Source organism: Suncus etruscus, chromosome 17 (genome assembly GCF_024139225.1).
Source record: "Suncus etruscus isolate mSunEtr1 chromosome 17, mSunEtr1.pri.cur, whole genome shotgun sequence".
Classification (NCBI taxonomy): Eukaryota; Metazoa; Chordata; class Mammalia; order Eulipotyphla; family Soricidae; genus Suncus; species Suncus etruscus.
This window is the reverse complement of record NC_064864.1, coordinates 39831266-39854823: the sequence shown is the minus strand read 5'-3', so window position 1 is coordinate 39854823 and position 23558 is coordinate 39831266. Positions and strand designations below refer to the sequence as shown.

Sequence of the window (23558 nt, the reverse complement as noted above, 5' to 3'; positions counted from 1 at the left end):
TCACTTTATTTTTTCAATAGGAAATTAGGGGGAACTGAAATGATAGCACAATGAGTAGGATGTGTTTGCCTTGCATGTGGCTGACCAGGGTTCAATTCCCGGCATCCCATATAGTTCCCCGAGCCTGCCAGAAATGATTTCTGTGCATAGAGCCAGGAGTAACCCCTGAGTACTGCCCCCAAACAAAACAAAACAAAGGAAATAAGGTAAATGGGCATTTATTTGATTATTAGTGTCTCAAAATATACATGCTTAAGTTATTCTGAGCTTCTCAAGTTTCTGAAAACTTTTAATATTTGGCAATAAATTAAGTTTGACTACCCAACTTCAACTTTCAGCTTTTGTATACTGACATTAATAATGGAAAAGCTTTATGAATAACAGCATGGATAAGGATCTTTAGCAACTCTAAAAACAGATGTATATTGGCTTACCTATTTATGGCTTTTTTCCTAGCAGGAATATTATAAGCCCTCAATATTCTGACAAGAATCTTAACATCTCCATCACAGAGAGCCTGTGCTCCCACTTTCTTCCTTTCTTTTCTCTGAGGCTTTAACTTTCTTCGTTGTTCAACAAGCTTATAAACAGCATGTGTCAACTGACTAAAAAGTATAGAAGGATTAGCTGCACATACACATATAATTTCATTTTAAAATATAAACATTAACAAATAACTATTATCAGACCGGAGAGATAGTAAGGGATTAAGGTATGCTTGACTAGCATACACCTTTACTAGTAGGACTCTGGTACCACCTGGTCTCTGTGAAAATTACCAGGCATAGCCCTGGAGGCTTAGTCTAGTGCAATGCAGGATGTGGTTTTGTAGGCCTCAGATATGGTTTTGTAGGCCTCAGAGCACCACAAGAGTTGCCTGGGTTATCTCAGACAATACAGGACCAGTCTGGGGCACTTACATTAAACTGAAAGCCAGTTGGCTGAGAATCTACAGAGAAGGGTCATCTAGTTTTCCTGAGAACTAATTAGGAGGCTTCTCCCCAAAATTATTGAGAAAATAAGGCCATTATTCTGAACTCATTCTCTTTGTGGAGATGTGGCAGAGTTGTTCCAAGGAAGAAATCCTTTTTGTAAATACAACATTGCTTCTATGTCCACTCTCCTGTAAAGAGATAATGTGATTGTTCCAAGATTTTTAGGGTGTGTGGTATAAGAAGAGACAAGGGCGGGGCCGGGGCGGTGGCGCTAGAGGTTAGGTGTCTGCCTTGCCAGCGCTAGCCTAGGATGGACCAGGGTTCAATCCCCCGGCGTCTCATATGGTCCCCCAAGCCAGGAGTGACTTCTGAGTACATAGCCAGGAGTACCCCCTGAGCGTCACTGGGTGTGCCCCCCCCCCCCAAAAAAAAAAAAGAAGAGACGAGGGCATCAGAAGTAATTTCATAAAGCATGATGATCTTTCAGAGAATATTTATTCATTCTTCAGGAATGAATTCTTCATTTCCACAGAACTGGTTAGATCTCTCAACTTTTCTTTTTTTTTTTTTTTTTTTCTTTTTTTTTTGGTTTTTGGGCCACACCCGGTGATGCTCAGGGGTTACTCCTGGCTATGCACTCAGAAGTTGCTCCTGGCTTGGGGGACCATATGGGACGCCAGGGGATCGAACCGCGGTCGGTCCTACGCTAGCGCAGGCAAGGCAGACATACCTTACCTCTAGCGCCACCGCCCGGCCCCAGATCTCTCAACTTTTCAACATGATCTTGACACAGGAGTTATTGGCTTAAAATGCTTCCCTCACCAAAAACACAAACTCATGGACTATTATAGCTTTATGATCACACTCATATTCCCCCAAGACTAAAGAAGAACAACAGAGACTTTGGCATTCAGAACCAATTAACATCTTACTGGCAAGACCAGGAATATAAAAATATTCCTAGGTTGTTCCCAGAAACCTGGCATGCTCACTCTTCTTCCTACCCCAAATTTCACAGACAGCAGGAGAATTGAGTTTCTTCAGTTGGCTCTTCTAAATCATGTCTGTAGTCACAGTGACTCTGTGTTCACCTGATGACTCAGTTGTGAATATGAAGATTACACATTTAGGGCGTGGAGTACCAGCAATGATTTTTCAGTATCAATCTCAGAACAGGAAATGGTTTAAGGCAAAATTAATTTGGGATAAAGGTTTTATTTTCTTTCTTACCTGAAATAAGTTTATTTCAATAAAGGATTAGAAAATAAATCAACATACATTTATAAACACATATTATAGCTATGTCCAAACATGCAATATTATAAAATGACAAAATATACTTGTCATTTATGTTTTCATTTTGTTTCATAATGACAACTAAATGTAAAAATAAAAAACTGGATCTTTAAAATATCAGCATAAAGATTTATATTTCATATTTAAATAAATAACTATGATATATTAAGTACCTGGCAGATACAATTTCTTCGTAATCAGTTACAATGTCTGAGAGCTTAAATTTGCTAACTTTGATAATTTTCTTCATTATCAGCCTTCTCATCTATTAAAAAAGTTTAAAATTAAAAAATGCAGTTTATATTTAAGATTAAGTATTTACAATGTGACTAGTGTCACTGTTATTTTACTTCATATTTTAAAGCAATGAACAGAAAGGTGGATTAGATAAGTGAAATATGGTTCTATTTTCTATCCTTATTAAAAACCATTCCTAAACAGATCACACATGAACAAGTTAAAAAAATCGTCTTTTTATCCCTCCACACATGTATCTCAATTCATCTTAAACTGCTCTCTTTTCATTCTGTCTCACAGTATGTAAGGATAGAAGCAGTTACACCAACGATGATAATTCTCCTGTGAATGTGTTTCTATCCTCGCCATTTGTAAACAACCTGCTTCTTGACCCACCCTTGAAAAGGAAATGTAATCACATTTCTTTATTTCCTTTGAGTCAATCCTACACTGACTTAATATTTTCATTCTATCAGCATGAAAGAAATTTATAACTTCAACAGAGCTATTCTTCCACTATTCCAAGCCCTTCTTATTTTCAAAATCCACAGACTTTCGTTCTTTAAGGACTCTGAAATTCTGCAATCTGAGGAAATCTCTATCTTGTCTACCCCAGGCCTTTCTCAACATGTTTAGACTTTCAGACATAAAACCAGAAAGAAGCAATTTTCAGACTCCTGTCCCAATACGATCATTTCAAAGTTAATATAGACTATAGTCTAGTAATCAGATTGAAAGAGCTAGGAATATAGGATAGTACCAAGATAATAAAAAAATAAAATATCTAAAAATGATTTTATCATATGTAGCCATTTCCCTTAAAGATGAACCACTTGGACCGGAGCAATGGCGCAAGGGGTAGGGCATCTGTGCTTTGCCCATGTTAGCCTAGGTGTCCCATATGGCCCCCCAAGCCAGGAGTGATTTCTTAGTGCATAGCTAAGAGTAACCCCAGAGCATCACCGGATGTGGCCCAAAAACAAACAAACAAAAGATGAACCACTCACCTCTACCCCAACACTGCTTATTCTCTCTCCCCCCTTTCTCTTTTCACATCTCACTACTCACTTCCCCCCTCTTTTGGGGGGGGCACATTACATAGATTGAGTTCACGAAAAGGGCAGTAATGTTTTTTTTTTTCTCAGAAGTGGTTTCCTCAGTCTAGAATTTTCTTCTGGAACACTCCATGATTAGTTCCCTCATCTCCTTTAGTGTTTTTACTGAAGTGTACTTTCTCATCAGCTTTCCTAATCTTTTAATATATTCCCACATATTGATTTATTCTGGCATCAAAATGTCTGGCATGAGAAATGTCTAGATTCAATAATTTTTTCTAATATCTATTTATAAGCATATCTCCCCTTATATTATTTCCTGTCCTTTTATTTTATTTTATTTTATATAGCACACTTCTTTCTTTAACACATCAATACTTTATTATTTGACTTCCCCATCAGCATGACTTCCTTAAAGAAGGCAGGGAATTTTGACTATTTTTCTTATTGCGCTAATACCAAAGTCTAATACAAGTATTGATCCAAGATAGATTATCTCAATGAATAGCTACTGAATAAATTAAATAAATATACAGATAGAGGTGATGCAAACATTTTTGGAGGTCTATATTTAGTATTTCTTGAGCTGCTGGGACATCATTCTTTGCTGTTGCCATTCCAGATCAGCCACCAATCACCACAACACAGGAAGTTGTCTATGGTTAACTCCACCCCATCCTCCCCCAACCCACAAGAAAGATATGGACTTAACAGGGCTCTAATATTAGTCAAATTTTTTCCAGCATTTGCAGTTAAAGTAATCATTGTTTAAGATTTAAACTATATATAGGTAGCAAAAAAGTCTTTACAAGGAGCAGAAGTGATTACAAAATAATCTTAAAGCATGCTACTTTTTGTGATGTCTATAAAAGTACAAGCATCTCCAGACATTTCTTTCTCTTTTACTTCCTGATTCCCTGCAGCACTCTTTTCTGGGCTTCCTCAAAACATAAAAAAGGGAAGGTATAAATTATTGAGAATATCTATTTTCTGAGAGAAAATGTACTTAAAGCTTCTATCAATTACAGCTTAGATTAGGAACTGCTTAAAGAAGGTTAAGAGTGTTGAGGAAATTGGGGGAGTACACGTGTTTTTATAAAAATGTATAATACTAGTATCCAGTCAAATAGTTTTCAGAAAAGAAAGTGCAAACATATTGGCACTACTAATTTGTAGTAACTTTTTTTTTGGGGGGGTCATATCTGGCAGCACTCAGGGGTTACTCCTGGTATGCGCTCAGAAATCACTCCTGGTAGGCTCGGGGGACTATATGGGATGCCGGAATTCGAACTCTGTCCTTCTGCATGCAAGGCAGACTCCTCACCTCCATATTATCTCTCTGGCCCAATAATTTTTAATTACCTTTTTTAGAAAATTGGCAGAATTAATCCTTTGTTCTATAATAGAATTTGCATCTGAAATAGATTTATCCTTCTCTGTCTGACTTTCATATTCCTATGCAAAAAATAAAGTTAGATTTTCCTCTGGAACTGAACAGAATTCTGATAATACAACCTGAAATATGACACTACTAATTTCAGCTCATATATAGGAAACATCAGTAAACAAAGTAACAATTAGAGAAGCCACTTCTTATCACTCTTACACTAAGAATTAGGTAAAAAACAGTTTGTGACTACATTTTGATATACTGTAAATTCTTTCTATATATACTATAAAAAGGTTCACTCATTTTTTAAAATTGATAGAAAAAAAGCAATAGAGGATTTGAAGAAATAGCTTGGATCTACAGTGCATGCCCTGCATATGAAAGGCTCCAAATACAATCACTGACACCACCAAGCACCCTCCCAGGTCACCACCAGGTGAAGCCCTGGTGATCCATTGATCAATGCCATATTGTTAGGCCCTATCACCAAATAATTTGGCTTGAGTGTCACTAAATGTTGTCCCTGGGCCTCATGAGCATTGCTTGACAATGGTCCTCCAGCATTTTTGATTGATAAAATGATGTAATATGAATAAAGAGATATTTTTCATGGATGCATTTACTAGCAATCACTAAAAAAAATAAAACAAGCACATAGCCCAAGAAACTGAGGCATACAGGGTAGCATTGGGGTCCACATTGTGACTCAAAAGTGCTATTTAACCCCCAGAACAGCATATCCAGGAAGAGTGCTCCTTCTCTGTGAGTGTACATTTCTTCTAGGCAGTCAGCTATACAACAACACACAAGAAACACTTTCAGACTGCAAAGGTCACAGTGGGAAAGCAACACAGAACACCTCTCCCAAGATTCAGCATCTATGCATATTAAAAAAAAAACAAACTCCCAACAAAATGAAAGTTGAAGGAACTTTCCTCAATATAGTCAAAGCCATTTACCACAAACTCACAGCAAAGAATACTCAATGGGGAAAAACTAAAAGCCTTTCCTCTAAGATCAGGTACAAGACAAGGTTGGCCACTCTCACCACTTTTCATTTTGTACTGAAAGTACTTGACATTGCAATTAGGAAAGAAAAATAGATTAAGGGCATACAGATTTTAAGGAAGAAGTCAAGCTCTCATTACTTGTGATCACATAATGCTATATTTAGAAAATTCTAAAGACTTTACAAAAAAGCTTTTAGAAAGAATATTTTTATAGGGGCCGGGAAGGTGGTGCTAGAGGTAAGGTGTCTGCCTTGCCAGCGCTAGCCTAGGATGGACCGCAGTTCGATCCCCCGGCGTCCCATATGGTCCCCCCAAGCCAGGGGCGATTTCTGAGCACATAGGCAGGAGTAACCCCTGAGCGTCAAACGGGTGTGGCCCAAAAACCAAAAAAAAAAAAAAAGAAGAATATTTTTATAATAAAGTGGCAGGCTACACAATTAACATAGAAAAGTCCCTGACTTTCCTATGTACAAAAAGTGAATGAGAAGTAAGATATATTAAAAAAAAAAAACAACAATCCCATTTACAAAATCAAGTACCTTAAAATCAACTTAACTAAAGAGGTGAAAAGACCTATTCTGGAGCCGGAGAGATAGCATGGAGGTAAGGCATTTGCCTTTCATGCAGAAGGTCATCGGTTTGAATCCCAGCATCCCATATGGTCCCCCGTGCCTGCCAGGAGCAATTTCTGAGCCTGGAGCCAGGAATAACCCCTGAGCACTGCCGGGTGTGACCCAAAAACCTACAAAATACCATTCAATAAATAAAAGAGGACATGTGCAAAAGGGAACACATTTAAAATTATAGATTGGGAGGATTAATATAATTAAAATGGCAATATTCCTCAAAGAATTTGTAGGTACATTGCAATCCCTACAAGGAGACTCATGATGTTTTTAAAAGAAATAGATCAAACACTTATAAAATTAATATGGAACAAAAAAAAACCCTCTATGAATCACTAAAGCAATCTTTTGGAAAAAGAAGACAAAGGCATCACTTTCCCTAAATTTAAACTGTACTTATATTATATTATATTATATTATAGTATTGGATTAAAGACAGATCCTCAGATCAGTGGAATAGACAAGCATACTGAGATAGGCTTGTGGTCATACCAGTGCACCAAAGTCAAAGTGCATTCCTGGCTGTCTGAGATAATATCTATTTTCAGCTCTTTACTACTTTCCAACTTGGATGATTCAGCCTTTTTTTATAATGAATCTTGTCCAAGGTATCAGAAGAATTACTGATGACTTCCTGAAGAAATATTTCCTTGTCTGAGTTCCTACTCTGCCAAATCCACACCTGCTGCACCCATCATCCATAATTGCCATGTGACCAATGGCCAACCTTCACTACTCCTCCACAGCTCTCTGCAGAGACACCAATCTGACAAAATTTCAGGTATGCCAGTATTTGGTCTATCATCTCCAGAATGTTTTTGGAGTGTGTGCAGGCAACCTTACCCCACTTTCTCATACTTATAGAAACTCTGTCAGCCAAAAACACCCCCACCCACAAACATGCAGATGCCATGTCTACATTTAGCCAGCTCCAAAGACTTACTCTGTTCTTGAAAGAGATGTAAACTAAGTTGTAAAAACATTTCTGGGTATACCGGCCATATATACCTGCCAAAGCCATTCCTGATGCACCCATCACCCACAATTCCCACTTCACCAATGACCCAACTTCACTTTTCTGTGGTTCTCTGCAGAGGCACTAATTTGACCAAAACTTCAGGTATCCAGGTATTTAAGCTAACATCTTCAGAATATTTTTGGTGTGAGTGTGGGAACCCTACCCCTGCCTTCACATACTTCTGGAAGTCAAAAACTTGTCCCACAAAAGCCACAAAAACTAGGAATAATGCTTAAATTTTCTGGATCATACAGTTGCAAATGCAGCTGTGCGACAACTCCAATTTTTTAAAATTAGTGTAATTCTTGTAGGTCCACACCAACTTAGATGCCAATGCTTATCTGAAACCACCTAATGGTAACAGTAGCAACAATAGCTTACTAAACCTCCTGACAATGACTTAATGATGTCATTGCTAGATACAATTATGTCCAAAAATTTTCTTGGTGCTATCTTCTTTTCTTTTTCTTTCTTATTTTAATAATTTCACTTCTACTAATCTCAAAACAAATGTATTATAATAAACTATGATAAGTATGTGAAATATAGTCTTTGTTTTATTTTGAAAAAATATTTTGTGGTTAAATATCTTTAAGCACCATTATTAAAAACATGTTTGTAGTTGGGTTTTAGTTATAAAAAAGAACACCCCCCTTTACCAGTGCAACATTCCCACCACCAATGCACCCCAACTCCCTCTTCCTCCAGCCTTTGCCTGTATTTGAGACAGGCATTCTATAAAATTCTTTCAGAAATTCTTGAAAAAATTTAAAATTTTATTTTTCTTAAGCACCATAGTCATAAACTTTTTCATAATTTTTAGTCATACAATATACACCACACTTCAACAGTGCACATTTCCCACCACCAATGTTTCCAGTTAATTTCTCTCTCTTCCTTTTTTATTCCTTTTGACACTGTGATTTGCCCTATAGTTAATTAAGGGGTACCATACATATAATGTTATCCCCTTTCAGCACCTAGTTCTTGTGCAGAGTGTGTAGTTCCAACTATCTTTGTCATAGTGGACCCTTGTCTATCCTAATTGCACTTCCCACTCTTTGTAGAAAGCTTCTTAACATGAATTGGTCCATCTGGCTTTCATCTTTATTGTCTCTGAATATTATTACCATATTATCTTTTACCCCCACCCTTAGATTCCACAAATGAGATAGATTCCTCTATATCTATCTTTCCTCTGACTCATTTCATTCAGCATAATACTCTCCATATCTATTCAGGTATAAGTGAATTTCTTGACTTCAATTTTCCTAACAGCTGTAGTGTATTCCACTGCATTGATGCACTAAGTTTCTTTATCCAATCATCTGTTCTCAGGCACTTGGGTTATTGTTTCCAGATTCCAGGTATTGTAAATAGTGCTACAATATACATAGGAGTGAAGAGGGCTTTTCTGCATTGTATATTTGTATTTCTAGGGTATATGATACATTATATTTCAATAAAGTAATTTATATTTAAAAAGAGATATATTTTCTTACTTTCTTTCTTTTCTCTTTCTTTCTTTTTCTTTTTCTTTCTTTTTCTTTCTTTTTCTTTCTTTTTCTTTCTTTTTCTTTCCTTTCTTTCCTTTCTTTCCTTTCTTTCCTTTCTTTCCTTTCTTTCCTTTCTTTCCTTCTTTCCTTCTTTCTTTCCTTCTTTCTTTCTTTCTTTCTTTCTTTCTTTCTTTCTTTCTTTCTTTCTTTCTTTCTTTCTTTCTTTCTTTCTTTCTTTCTTTCTTTCTTTCTTTCTTTCTTTCTTTCTTTCTTTCTTTCTTTCTTTCTTTCTTTCTTTCTTTCTTTTCTTTCTTTCTTTCTTTCTTTCTTTCTTCTTTCTTCTTTCTTTCTTTCTTTCTTTCTTTCTTTCTTTCTTTCTTTCTTTCTTTCTTTCTTTCTTTCTTTCTTTCTTTCTTTCTTTCTTTCTTTCTTTCTTTCTTTCTTTTTTGTTTTGTTTTTGGGCCACATCCAGTGATGCTCACGGGTTACTCCTGGCTAAGTGCTCAGACATTGTTCAGGGGTTACTCCTGGCTAAGCGCTCAGACATTGCCTGTGGCTTGGGGGACCATATGGGACACCGGGGGAGATATATTTTCTTATTTGAATAAAAGGTATTGATGAGAGAGATAAGTTGGACAATTTCTGCCTGGAAGGAAAACATCTCCACCTTCTCCTCTCTGTGGTGCTATTTTCTTAGGTATCTTGAAGGGGAAGAGTTATAAATTCAAAGAGCAGGGTAGCTCAGGGTCCAGATCACATACTACAATCTTGATACACAGGGATGACTCAAGAAACTGGTAGTTAATTTTTAACAACCAGTTCTCTGGGTATGGAAAGAAAACTCCTAGTTTGCATCAGCTGATAATTTATGATATTTTATAAATATAAATATGATATTTTTAAATATTCCCCCATCCACAAATTTAAAGCCAATATGAGATGACCTAGATGGAGTTGGGGAGAAACACACACAATGAAATACCACTCCACACAAGTTAAGACTCCTTTTTTCCTTATTTTTTTACATTATGAAAGTTTGACAATAGAGATGCACTTTATAGCTCCAATATGCAAATTTAATACAGTAGTGTTTCTCTTCTTTACACCAACAACTGCTCTTAAATTGGTGATGCATTTTCAACAGCAAAATATACAATATATACATAAATTTACAAAAATTTATAAAAATTTACAAAAATACTTACAGGATTTAACCACAAAATAAGCTTGGATAAATAACTTGCAAAAGCAAGTTAAGGGAGTGTTTTTTAAATTTGGGGAATTTGCACATTTTTAGTGCTTAAAGAAGAGAGAGGGATCTGTCAGAGATTATCAATTAAGAAAAGAAATAACATATATTTAATGCAGAAAAATAGCATTAGATAATAAAACATATTTAAATAGAAATCAAGTACCTGGAAGATTAAATCTGGAATCTCATTATCACAGAGGGGAACCTGCCGAAGAAAAATGTCTAACTGACCAGAATTTCTAAGTTGCAATAGCTGGAAACGTTTATTTTTTTTAATTTCCTCTCCAGACATAAAGTCAAATTCATCTTGTAAATGTTCAAGTCGAAAATATTTTGGAATTTCTTGTCCCTTATGTTTCATGTACTGTAAAACATAAATATATAAAGTGCCAACTTAAAATGTTTAATTTTTAAATACAAGAATTATTTCAAAACATTACTTTCTCTGTCAATTATGAGATAAGAGTTTCTATATAAGAAGGAAATAGAGTGTTGAATCTATAAAGATAGGATCTGAAAAAAAAACAACCAACAAAGCAAACCAAACAGAAACCAATTTATCTGGGTTCCCAATTTTCCCCAGGCCAGGCCACAAGTGAAAAATAAAAATATTGGTTTTGTACATAAGAGTAAAAGATGGACTATTAATGTATGGTAACCAAGAGAGTTTTGAAAGAATCAATATTTTTACACATTGGTTACCAGTTCAGCATATCAGTTGGCACACTGTGACAACAAGGAAGATGAATTACATGCTTTTATTTAGATATTGCTTTATTCAATAAGTACACTTGTCAAGAAACAATATATACAAGAATGCTAGTTGCTGTAGAGAGGGAAACATTTATTATCTATAGTTTCACAAGCTAAGGTAAACCACAAAAATAAAAGACATACCAAAAGTCAGAATAGTAGGCCTTCATAAAAAAAATTTAACAGGAAGACAAGGTAAGAAGACCCCATATATAAGTAGCATTACAAAGGAAACAGATTTTTTTTAGGGTGGATAAAATAGTCACTGTGGGCACTCTTCTAGACAGAGGGAATGAGATGAACAAAGCTATGAGGAAAGCACATTAATGGCTATAAAATTAGTGATAAGGACAAGTAGAAAAAATCTTCGAGGGAAGATGTGTATCTGTAAGTCATCCTTTGTGTCACCAGTATCTAATAATAAAGCAACTAGCCTGAATACAGCCTACAGGATCAACTATAAGGCCTCAACATAGTACTTTCAGACCTCACTTAGAAATTATTTTAGTTGCTGGATGGCTCATTGCCTTTACAATACTGCAAATGGGTGTGTTGGTTTGAAAATTGTCTCTCTCATCAGATGTCTTTATATGCCTGCATACCAAAAAACACATCAAATTATGGAGAAACATGATGGGCAAACATTTTAAAAACAAAAAATATTGGTTGGAAAGATCATTCAATAAACTGAGTACATATTTTGCATTTCAGAGGCCTGGATTCAATTTTTTGTACCACACTGTTCCCTGAACACTGCTGGAAGCTATCTCTGAGCACAGAGCCAGGAGTATAGAACCTGAGTACAAATGGGCATGGCTCAATTTTTTTACAAGAAAGAAGAAATAATTACAACATAGATGTTTGATATTACTTACCAAAATAATTTCCATTAGATCTGAATATTCTGGGTTATTTGGGTCAATTCTGACTTCATTTGCCCATGTAAAAATTTTATCTGTATTGATAAGCCATGGAATTCCACGAATACCTCTGGCATATACATTTCTCAACACACTAAGGCATAGAGAAAGTTTATTTAATTTCAATTATTAAATGCAAATTTAGTAAATTTGCATACAGATTCTACATCCATTTACATGATAGAACCCTCTTATCTGAGGTATTTGAAGACAAATTTACCTGTCCCCAATTATAAAGATGAAACAGATTATTTAGATGTTGTATTTTGTGGTTCTTCACTATATAATAGTTTTTGCTCAATATTTATTCCTTAATTAAGAGATAGTAAGTTTTTAAGCCCATGTCTGTAAGTATTTTTTCTTGCCATCTTTGTGCAATACTCTAAAACATAGCTGAAGTGAACAACATTTGTAAAATATATTCTATAAATCTTGGGTGCAGTAACATATTAAAATATTTTCTTTCCATAGATTGTACAATATTAAAATTTAACTAAAACATTTACTTACAATTAGCAAAGATCACACATGAAAAGAATCTTTAGATAATATTGTTGCAACTGAAGCACAAGTATTACATAATTAGATGGTAAGAATATGCCATGAATGGAGATTCCTCCAAAAACTGGAAATTGAGCTCCCATATGATCCAGCTATATCACTCCTAGAGACACACCCTAGGAACACAAAAATGCATACAAAAATCCCTTCCTCACACCTATATTCATTGCAGCACTATTTACAATAGCCAGACTCTGGAAACAACCAAGATGCCCTTCAACAGATGAATGGCTAAAGAAATGGAATATTATACAACCGTAAGGAGAGATGAAGTCATGAAATTTTCCTATACATGGATGGACATGGAAACTATTATTCTGAGTGAAATAAGTCAGAAGGAGATAGAGAGACACAGAATAGTCTGACTTATCTCTGGGTTTTAAGAAAAATAAAAGACATTATTGTAATAATGCCCAGAGATGAGGGCTGGAAGGACTGGCTCATGACATGAAGCTCACCTCAAGGAGGGGTGAGTGCAGTTAGAACACTATCAACTATCATGACAATGTTAATGAGTGAGAGAAGTAGAATGCATGTCTCGAATACAGGAAGGGGTGTGGATGGAGGGAGATGGGGTGTATTGGTGGTGGGAATGTTGCATTATTGAAGGGGGGTGTTAATTTATTTTTTTTTGTTTTTTTGGGCCACACCTGTTTGATGCTCAGAGGTTACTCCTGGCTAAGCACTCAGAAATCGCCCCTGGCTTGGTGGGACCATATGGGATGCCAGGGGATCGAACTGCCGTCCTTCCTTGGCTAGCGCTTGCAAGGCAGACACCTTACCTCTAGCACCACCTCATCGGCACCTGGGGGTGTTCTTTTTGTGACTGAAACCCAACTACAGTCATGTTTGTATTCATGGTGTTTCAATAAAGATAAAAAAGAATATGCCATGTGTATCTTTGGTCAGATGAGGCCATCTTTAGAAATTGAAGAACTATGAAAGATAGACTTGGAGCTTTCTGACTAAATCAGCTATGAGCTAAGAGCTGACTGAATTTTATCCTAAATAGTAAGGGTTTTTTTTTTTAATAATCATGCATTATCCAGCTATTTGACCTCTTTTTTCACAGATGAATTGTCTTATTAAGTATAACTAGAAGAATCTGAATACAAAATACTTCTAAGATTCTTCCTATAAAAACTCAAGATCAGTATTGGGGATGAAGCTCAATAGCACAGAACTTCTATGCATGTGTGATGCTATGATTTCTATCTCCTGAACTTTGAAAACAACAGCACATAACCAAAAACTCTCTCAAATTTCATAAACTGTGATTCCAGATGTACAGTTCTGACTCAGTCAATAGTTCATGTACATAATACGTTTTGCACAACTTTTCACCAGCATCTATTCATATTTAAATAGATCTCAATATGATAAAATGCAAGTAAATTAAAATAGGTTAATCTCATTTAGCTAAACAAAGGTATCTATAGTATATTTTTGCCTTTTTAGTAATTTACCCATTCTCTCCAAACACCTGAGCACAAATTATGAGGCCACAAAACAAAATGGAGAAAATCATTTTCTGAAGAAAGTTAACATTTAACAAAGGCACTGCCTGATCCCTGCTGCATGCTTTTCAACCTGGCTGCCACCCAAGACCTTCGGCTTTCAGTGCTGGGACCAACCCCTGCCAGAAAAGCCTGTAGAAGACATGTGAATGGAATTGAGCTGGTCCATTCACGAAGGGTGGAGACAGAAGAGCCTGGCCCTCTGCTTTGCTGCATGGCCACACATATCTTCTGGTCAACGAACTTTAGCATAACATGCAGAAAACATCACACTACAAGCATGATGGTAAAAGAACACAAGCCAACAACATGCATAGAGAAAGAAGATGGCAGCTCTGATGACCTGAAAATTGTCAACCATCTATTTAGCTTCTCAGATAAGGGGTTTATAAGAAAAAAAAATGGATCCTCATAGAACTCAAAGCATGGTTCAAGCTGAACGAACCCAAATAAGATTCAAGAGGTTATAAAAATAGCAATCAGAAAACTCCAAACTGAAACAACAGGACTGAAAAACTTAGTGGATGAAACAAAAACCTCACTGGAAAGCCTCTCCAACTAAGTGACAGCAACTGGAAAGTGCTGGAAGATGACATGCATAACAACTCCATACAACAAAGAGATTAAGAAAAGAGCCTTAAAGTAAATGATCATATAATGGAAAAAGTCCTCAAAGAATGTGAACGGATGAAAATAGAAGCCTTCAATAAACTCAACAGAAACAATAAAATAATCAGCGGAGTCCAAGAGACCACAAAAGAAAACCCCTAGGAAGAATAAATAGTCAAGGACATCATTGCAGAGAAATTACCAGAGCTAAAAAATACATGCAATGAAATATTGCATGCCCCCAAATATTGCATGCCCCATGCAGCTAAAAGAGATCTGAAGAAAAGCACCCTAAGAAACATCTTAGTCACAATGATAAATCCCACAGATAGAGATAGAATACTGAAAGTAGCAAGATCAAAAAGGGAAATTACATTCAAAGGAGCATCCTTAAGATTTACAGCAGACATGTCACAAGAAACCCTCAAGACCAGAAGGCAATGGTGGGATATAGTGACAAAACTCAATAAAATGAATGCTTCACCTAGAATGCTACACCCAGCCAGACTCAGTTTCAAGTTTGACAGAAGTATACATAGCTTCATGGATAATAACAGCTCAGAAACTTCACAGACTCAAAACCAGCCTTAAAAGACAAACTGAAAGGTCTACTTTAAGACAAGACAGAAAAAAGACACACTAAGCTGCTACACAAAGATGACACTAAATCCCATGACAATTATTTCTCTTAATGTCATTGGGTTAAATGTACCAGTTAAGAGATAGAATGGCAATATGGAACAAAAAGCTGAATCCAACATTCTGCTGCCTACAAGAAACACATCTGAATAGTCAGAATAAACAATGACTCAAAATCAAAGATTGAAGGACAATCATTCAAGCAAACATCTCTATTAAAAAATGCTGGTGTAGCCATATTAATATCATATGACACAAACTTTATACTTGATTTTAGCCAAAAGGCTAAGAAGTGACACAAATTTTAGACTCAGAAAAGTTACAAGGGACAAAGATGGATATTTCATAATAATTAAGGAAGAAATCACACTCCTAAACATATACACTTCCAATGAAGGACTAAAAATTATTTAAAATAATTATTGACAAATCTGAAAGAAGATATCAATAGCAACACAATAATAGTGGGAGATCTCAACATTGACCTGTCAATCCTTGATATATCAACCAGGATGAAACCCAACAAGAATATACTAACTCTAAAAGGAGAAATGAAATAAAATGGACTAGTAGATATATATTCTGGGTACACATTCTTCGCCAACACACTTGGGTCATTCTCCAGGATAGACCACATTCTGGCCCTAAAACATACTTTCATAAAATCAAGAGGATAGAAATAGTCCAAACTATCTTCTCAGATCATAATGCACTGAAATTAGAAGTGAACTACAAATAAACACAGAGGAAAAACTTTAACACCTGGAACTTGAACAGCTCACTACTAAACAACCAGTCTGTCAGTGATAAAATCAAAGAGGAAATCAAAAGATTCCTGGAAACAAATGCGAATGAAGACATAAATTACCAGAATTTGTGGGACATGACCAAAGCAGTACTAAAAGGAAAATTTAAAAGCACATATCAGGAAGGAAGAGGTCTATATAAATAACCTAATGATGCAAGTTAGAAAATTAGAAATTGATCAACAAACTGAACCAAAAATAGGCAAGCAGAAGAAAATATCAAAGCTTAGAGGAGAAATTAATGAAGTGTGGAAATAAAAAATACAATCTGAAAGATCAACAAAAGCAAAAGTTGGTTATTTGAAAAAATAAACAAGATTGATAAACCACTAGCAAAACTCACAAAGAAAGGGTGGAAATGAAACTCAATAAACTGAATTAGAAATGAAAAGGGTTGTACCTACAGATACTACAGAGATTCAAAGGGTAATCAGAGACTACTTTGAGAAATTCTATGCCACAAAACAAGATATCTAGATAGATTCACTAACAAATTCTTTCAAACCTCTCAAGAGGACTATCAGTTCTTTTTAGGCTCTTATAGGAAATTGAAAAACAGAAAAACTCCCAAATAGTTTTTATGAAGCTAATAGCACCCTCACACCAAAACCAGACAGAGATGCTGAAAAAAGAAAAAAATCCACCACCACCACCAACAATAACAAAACAAAACAAAAACAAACCACAATAACCAAAAAACTAAAAACAAAAGAAAACCAATATCTCTGATGAACACAGATGCAAAGATCCTTAACAAAAATCCTAGAAAACGGGGCCGAAGAGGCAGCATGGAGGTAGGACATTTGCCTTGAATGCAGAAGAATGGTGGTTCAAATACTGGCTTCCCATATGGTCCCCTGAGCTTGCCAGGAGTGATTTCTGAGCTCATAGCCAGTAGTAACCTCTGAGCGCTGCCAGGTGTACCCCACCCCCCAAAAGAAATCCTGGCAAATAAGATCCAATGCCTCATCAAGAAGGTCATACATGATGACCAAGCAGGGTTCATTCCAGACATGCAAGGATGGTTTAACATCCACAAATCAACATAATACACCATATCAACAAAAGAAAAAAAGTCCATATGATCATATCAATAGATGCAGAGAAAACATTTGATAAGGTCTAACACCGATTCATAAAAAATACTCTTAACAAGATGGGACTGGAAGGAAGGAACATTTCTCAATATAGTCAAGGCCATTTACCACAAACCAATAGCAAATATTATATTCAATGGGCTAAGATCTGGCATAAGGCAAAGATGCTCCCTCTCCTCACTCCTATTCAATATAGTACTGTAAGTACTTGCCATAGAGGCAAGGAAAAGATACCAGAAGCATCCAAATAGAAAGGAAGAAATCATGACTGAAACTCAACCACAATCATGTTTGTAATCAATGTATTTAAAGATATTAAAAATTTATCACCTGCAGTCTGCAGATTTTAATGACCGTGATACAGGTATCAGAGGAATACCATTTTCATCTGATTTCCATGATAGAGAATAGCTTATTTTTCCTGATGTCAAAAGGCAAAGTTCTTCTGTTTCACTTCCCTCAATAAGAAATGGCACATCTGTTTATATAAGGCATTAAAAAGCAAATTATTTTGTAATAATGTGAATTCCAGTTAACAGATATATTATGTTTTCCCCCTTACTTTCCATTTGGACTGTAACAAGATACCCAGCTATCAACCCCAAACAAATGTGTTCCCCATCTTCCTCTTCCCCATAAAACTCTCTTTTGGTATGTAAAAGCCCATCTGGATTACTCGACCTTTCCCCTCCTGGTATTAGGAACTGGTTTTAATTAAGGAAAAGTTCTAGCTTTTTGACTGAGGCAGAAAGAGGCCAAAGGCCATGGATGCTATGGTCATCCTTTTCTGACTGGCTTGGTGTATTATTTCTTCACTGCCCATCTGCCTAAGGGGTTAGAAACACACGGTGTGGGGTGCTTCAGAAACTCGTGGATTTTTATTGTAAGTGGACACAAAGGGAAAGTGGGCTGAATCAATTTCTAACATTAGAGCTATCTTCATCTTTAATCTGAGATTAGACATCTTCAAAAGGTGAAAGAATTCTCTTTGAATACATGCATAGAGATGACCTATTCTATTCCCTCTTCCTTTTTTTTTTTTTTCTTTCAGTTTTTGGGCCACACCTAGTGATGATGCTCAGGGATTACTCCTGGTTATTTGCTCAGAAATTGCTTTGGAAAGCCTGTCTAGAGTACAGGTGGGGGGGGGGGTTGGGTGGGGAGGAGGGAGATTTGGGACATTGGTGATGGGAACGTTGCACTGGTGATGGGTGGTGTTCTTTACATGACTGAAACCCAAACACAATCATATATGTAATCAAGGTGTTTAAATAAAATATATTAAAAAAAAACACAAAAAAAACCCAAAAATGAAATAAAAGAAAATGAATTGTGAAAAAAAAAAAAAGAAATTGCTCCTGGCTTGGGTGTCCATTTGAGACGCTGGGGATCGAACCCAGGTCCGTCTGGGTCAGCCACATGCAAGGCAAAAGCCCTACCGCTGCACCACTACTCCAGCCTCCTAGTCTCTCTTTTTATAACTTCAAGTTTGTAAAACATTCTTTCTTTGAGTGACCAAGAGGCCTACTGACATGAGAAAAATAGACAAGCTATTCTTTGTTCCTTTCCCTATCATTCCTAAATCTTTTTCCTCTCATTTTCTTGCTCAACCTCCAGAAAGCATAACAATATTCTTGAAGCTTGGCTCAATTTCTTAGAGCTCCCAAACATTTTTCATATCCTGATTTTCTCCCTGAGTCTCTATACTCCTATTGTTCTACCTAATCTTGACTTCTCTCTTATTCCTCCCCTTTCCAAGTTCTTTTTATTTTCTTTTTAGGTTTTGGGCCACAGCCAGCAGTGCTCAGAAACTACTCGTGGCAGGCTTGGGGAACCATATGAGATGTCAAGGACTGAGTTTGTTGTATGCAAGGCAAACGCCCTAACCGCTGTGCTATTGCTTTGACCCCTTTCCAGGTTCTTTGATGACTTTTTTTAAGTATCTTCTCACATATGCCATAATAGTTCCTTCCTTTTCATCAGATAGATGTAAACAATCACAAATTCCATAGAAAAGTAAAATAAAAACAAGAAATTTAGAAGAGAGGAATGGCAGCATTCTCAGAAACATGCTCACTTAAATTTAACTGTATGAATAACTAGATCAATTTTAAAATGAGTGACCAAAAACATTAATCTTTGTTCTTCTTTTATCTCTTCCTTTCTATTTCCTTCTCTGTTCCTTCCCCCTTCCCTATTCAACAGTAAAAATAAAATAAAATAAAATAGAGCCATATCAGTCTAGCTACTCAAGAAAAATTCCAGAAAGTATAGGTTCTTCTCTCATATGATTTCAGCAGAAATTTAAGTCCTAATTCAAAATTTAGATTTCCTACCTACAACACTTACCTACAACATCTGGGTTCTATCACCTGCAACAAACTGAACCCAATAAGGAGTAATCCCTGAATGCTACCAAATGTTCCCCCCACCACAAAGAAACCATCCCAAAGAAAAATATATACTTTCCAAAGATCGATTCAAGGCAGAGTTTTGGAAAAGTTCAGTTTAATGTCTAAGAAGAGAATCTGACATTTATTTTTTAACTAATCAATGCACATATAGCATTCTTTTTCATGAAAATGACTTTTAATGTAAATAAGTCATTTAGGACATGGAGATCCTAAAGAAAATAGGAAGGGAAATAATTTAAAACACTTACTACTTCCTACTCCTCCATGTACAGGTGTGACCAGCTTATCAGAACTAAATTCAACATATTCCAAAATAGTTTCGTTTTTCAATTCTGTGTTGCTAGGTAAAGGTATATATAGTTTTGCCAGTAAGCTTTTCCTTTTACCTATTTCATAAACCTAAAAAATAAGAAGAAATTATGAACTTTGATTACAAATAGGACTAAATAAATTTATGTGTTATACAAATAACTTTTAGATTTGCTATTATAATCTTTATCTCACTTCTCAAGCCCCATCCCTACCTAGACATATATAAATCTTTATTCTCTCCTAGTTTTTCTTTCAGATCTTGATTTGAGTTTAAATTTTAAAAGAGCCATCAATATTTCTTGTCTAGAAACCTGTCTAGAAGAAATCTGTTTTATTGTTTCTCTATCATCCTGTTGAAGTTAAAAGTTATGGTCCTAAAATAGTGATTGAAGTCTGTGTATATTCTGGGAAGGGAAAGGAAGGGAAGACAAGGGAAAGGAAGGGAAAAGAAGTGTGGTGAAGGAAAGAGAAGGGAAGGCAAAAGGTAGTGAATGGAAGTGGAGGTGAAGGGTGGTGAAGGGAAGGAATGAGAAGGGAGACATAGGAAAATCAGGGGGGATAGGAAGGGTAGTGAAAGGAGAGAAACTAATCACCATTAAAACAAGAGCAAGAGACTGAAATCACAGAGTCAGGGCTGAGGAAATTTGTAGAAATCACCCAACATTTACATCAATATACGTTGATATATGACATTGTATATAATATAGAATGTCTAAACCAGTGGTTTCCATCCTTTTTATACCCGTGGACTGGCTGTGGTTTAAAAAAATCACTGGTTGGGGCCGGAGAGATAGCATGGAGGTAAGGCGTTTACCTTTCATGCAGAAGGTCATCAGTTCGAATCCTGGCGTCCCATATGGTTCCCCGTGCCTGGCAGGAGCAATTTCTGAGCATGGAGCCAGGAAAAACCCCTGAGCACTGCCGGGTGTGACCCAAAAACCACACACACACACACACACACACACACACACACACACACACACACACTAAAATAAAATAAAAATCACTGGTTTAAACAACCCTTTTCATTTCACTAACAAATGAATAGCAATGCTGCATATTCAGGGTTAGCAGAAATTTTAGCAGGGAAGAATAGGAGCAAAAGGCAAACCACGATAAAAAAATGTATATTTGTGGCATAAAAGACTTGATGAATATATAAAATTATACATATTTTGCCTATGTAGCTCAGTCCCCCTTTAATACTAAAATTTATATAGCACATATAGTAGCTACCAAGAACTTTATAACTGTTTGGCATAAAATAATGCACAAAGTAAATAACAATGACATACCTCCAAGCGAATTGTTTCAGGCCAATATAATAAATGAATATTGAAAATTTGCTGAAACATGACTTTAAAATCGAACTGTAGGGGAGATACTGAGGTACAAGAAATTTGCTTATCATTATATAATATTTTAATAAAATATTTAAGCCTCTGAATGCTAGCTCTCCTTTTTTGTTCATGCCTAAAAATTAAATAGTTAGAAATATTTGAAAAGTAAATAGGTGTAAAGTATTATTTTCAGGTATTTAGCATGTTGAAGTATGATAATTTTAGAGGACAGATGCTTTTTTATGTCTAATAACATACTTTCCTGACTATGGATAAATTCTTCCTATTCGATCTTTAAAAATCATTTAACTTATCTACTCAAAATGGAAAAAGAACTGAAGCTAAGAATTGAAACTAATAATAACTAAAATTATTCATCTATTTAATTGACTAAATTATAACTTAGAAATAATTGTACTTACCCATCATAAGGTGTTTTATGAGAAGAAAAATTTGTGGTACTTAGAATTGGGGGCGGAATTTGAATCAAGAATTCAAAAATATTTTGAACTTTTACAAGAGAGAGACAAACATACAAGCCATGTTTTCTGTGACCTCAAAGGTGTGACTAAGAAACCGGACTGCTGTTTTGTCTTAAAAGTTTTTATAAATTCCTTTAGGCTTTAAGGACTTGCTTCAGGTCATTCTTGATCTGAACTTATAGAACAGGTAGGTAAGTTAGATACTGTGAAATAACTTGCTGGGGAATAAACTGTTATCTTGAAAGGTATGAAACTCCTAGAGTCTTCCATCCATTCATTTATTACTCAACCATGAGTATATTTTTAGACGCAAGGCAACTGGACTAATGATGTTTAAGACAAAGCTAAAGATTGTTTAGACTTAAAATTCCATTCTATTTTTTCTCCTACTTGTCCTGTGGGTCCTGTACCTAGCTCCATTATTCTCTATTGGCAAGCTTAGGAACACAAGACAATATATTCCCATCTCCCTGTTAGCTTCTTACAACTATCTTCCCATTATCTTTAAACAAAATATCTTAGTAAAATTGCCTTTTCTGTAACCCTCTGATTTTTAACAATGAGCTAATAAACTATGAGGATTTATTATTTTACGATTATCTCATCTTCAGAAAATCTCACCACTTTGCTTTTTTAACCTATAAAGTCTATTTTTACCCCCAAGCAATAAGGTGGCCTGAAAAGCCATCTCTGGGCTAACAATACAATTTCAATTTCATTATCCGTGCCACCCCCCACCCGCCACTAACCCCACATCCCACCTCCTTTCCTGGCACAGTGTTTAAATTAACAGAGACAATAAGGACAGTTAGTAGCACATCAACATTCAATAGGTACTTGGACGTCCCAGGATGGAGTTTCATTTAGCCAATCCACAGATATTTTAAAAAATAAAGTCCTTTTAATTTTCTATTCCATTCATGCTTATATTGCTCTCTATATCTGGAAAATCCTAAACTGTTCCCCCCAATGATTTTAAGTTTTTGTTGTTATTAAATCAATCACTGTGAGACTGTGAGTACAGTTAAAAAATTGTTGATTGTTGAGTTTCAGTCATTCAATGTTCCAAACACCAGTGTTCATTTTCCACCATCAATTTCCCCAGCTAACCTTCTACTCTCCTCATTACCCCCAAGCATGCCTCTATGGCAGACACTTCACCACTTCTCCCCTCTTTCTCCTCCTTTCACCTTCCCTCCTCTCCTCCCCCGTCCTTTCCTCTCCTCTCTTCTCCTCTTCCCTCTTCTTCCCCTCCTCCCCTCTCCTCCTGCCTCCCCTTTCCCTTCTCCTCCCCTTCTCTCCTCTCCTATCCCCTCCCCTCCTCTCATCTCTCCCCTCCTCCTTCCTCCTCTCCCTTCTCCTCTCCCCTCCTCCCTCCCCTCCTCTCTTCTCTTCTCCCCTCCTCTCCCTCTCCCTTCCCCTCCCCTTCTCTTATCTCCTCTCCTCTTTCTCTTTTCATTGTGTAATTAATTGTGCCTTTTTATCACTTTTTATAATCATTTAAAAATGTAACCATTTAATTAATTAATTAATTAATTTTGGTTTTAGTGCTACATCTGGCAGTGCTCAGAGATTACTCCTGGATGTACTCAGGGACTTTATCACTCCTAGTGGACTCCTGGAGTGCTGGAAATTGAACAATGGTTGGTTGAATGCATGCCAAGTGCTTTAATTTTTATACTATCTCTACCACCCAAAACATTCATCATTTGATATAAAACATTTATTAAGCACCTACTATGGTTCACATCTTATTAAATGCTACATGCACAGAATACTTAAAGATGAAGTGG

The 23558-nt window shown here is 36.1% G+C and overlaps 1 protein-coding gene across 1 annotated transcript in view; it reads right to left on the bottom strand.

Moving 5' to 3' along the window:
* CC2D2B (coiled-coil and C2 domain containing 2B) overlaps nucleotides 1–23558 on the bottom strand; it is a 92756-nt gene that overhangs the window by 45569 nt on the left and 23629 nt on the right. The window contains exons 14-21 of the mRNA XM_049790403.1: nucleotides 21239–21416; nucleotides 19880–20030; nucleotides 17548–17695; nucleotides 11944–12082; nucleotides 10479–10679; nucleotides 4886–4978; nucleotides 2405–2496; nucleotides 435–605 (exon numbers count right to left, since the gene is read on the bottom strand). Of these exons, the coding sequence (XP_049646360.1) occupies nucleotides 435–605; nucleotides 2405–2496; nucleotides 4886–4978; nucleotides 10479–10679; nucleotides 11944–12082; nucleotides 17548–17695; nucleotides 19880–20030; nucleotides 21239–21416 (1173 nt within the window). The remainder of the gene's footprint in view (nucleotides 1–434; nucleotides 606–2404; nucleotides 2497–4885; nucleotides 4979–10478; nucleotides 10680–11943; nucleotides 12083–17547; nucleotides 17696–19879; nucleotides 20031–21238; nucleotides 21417–23558) is intronic.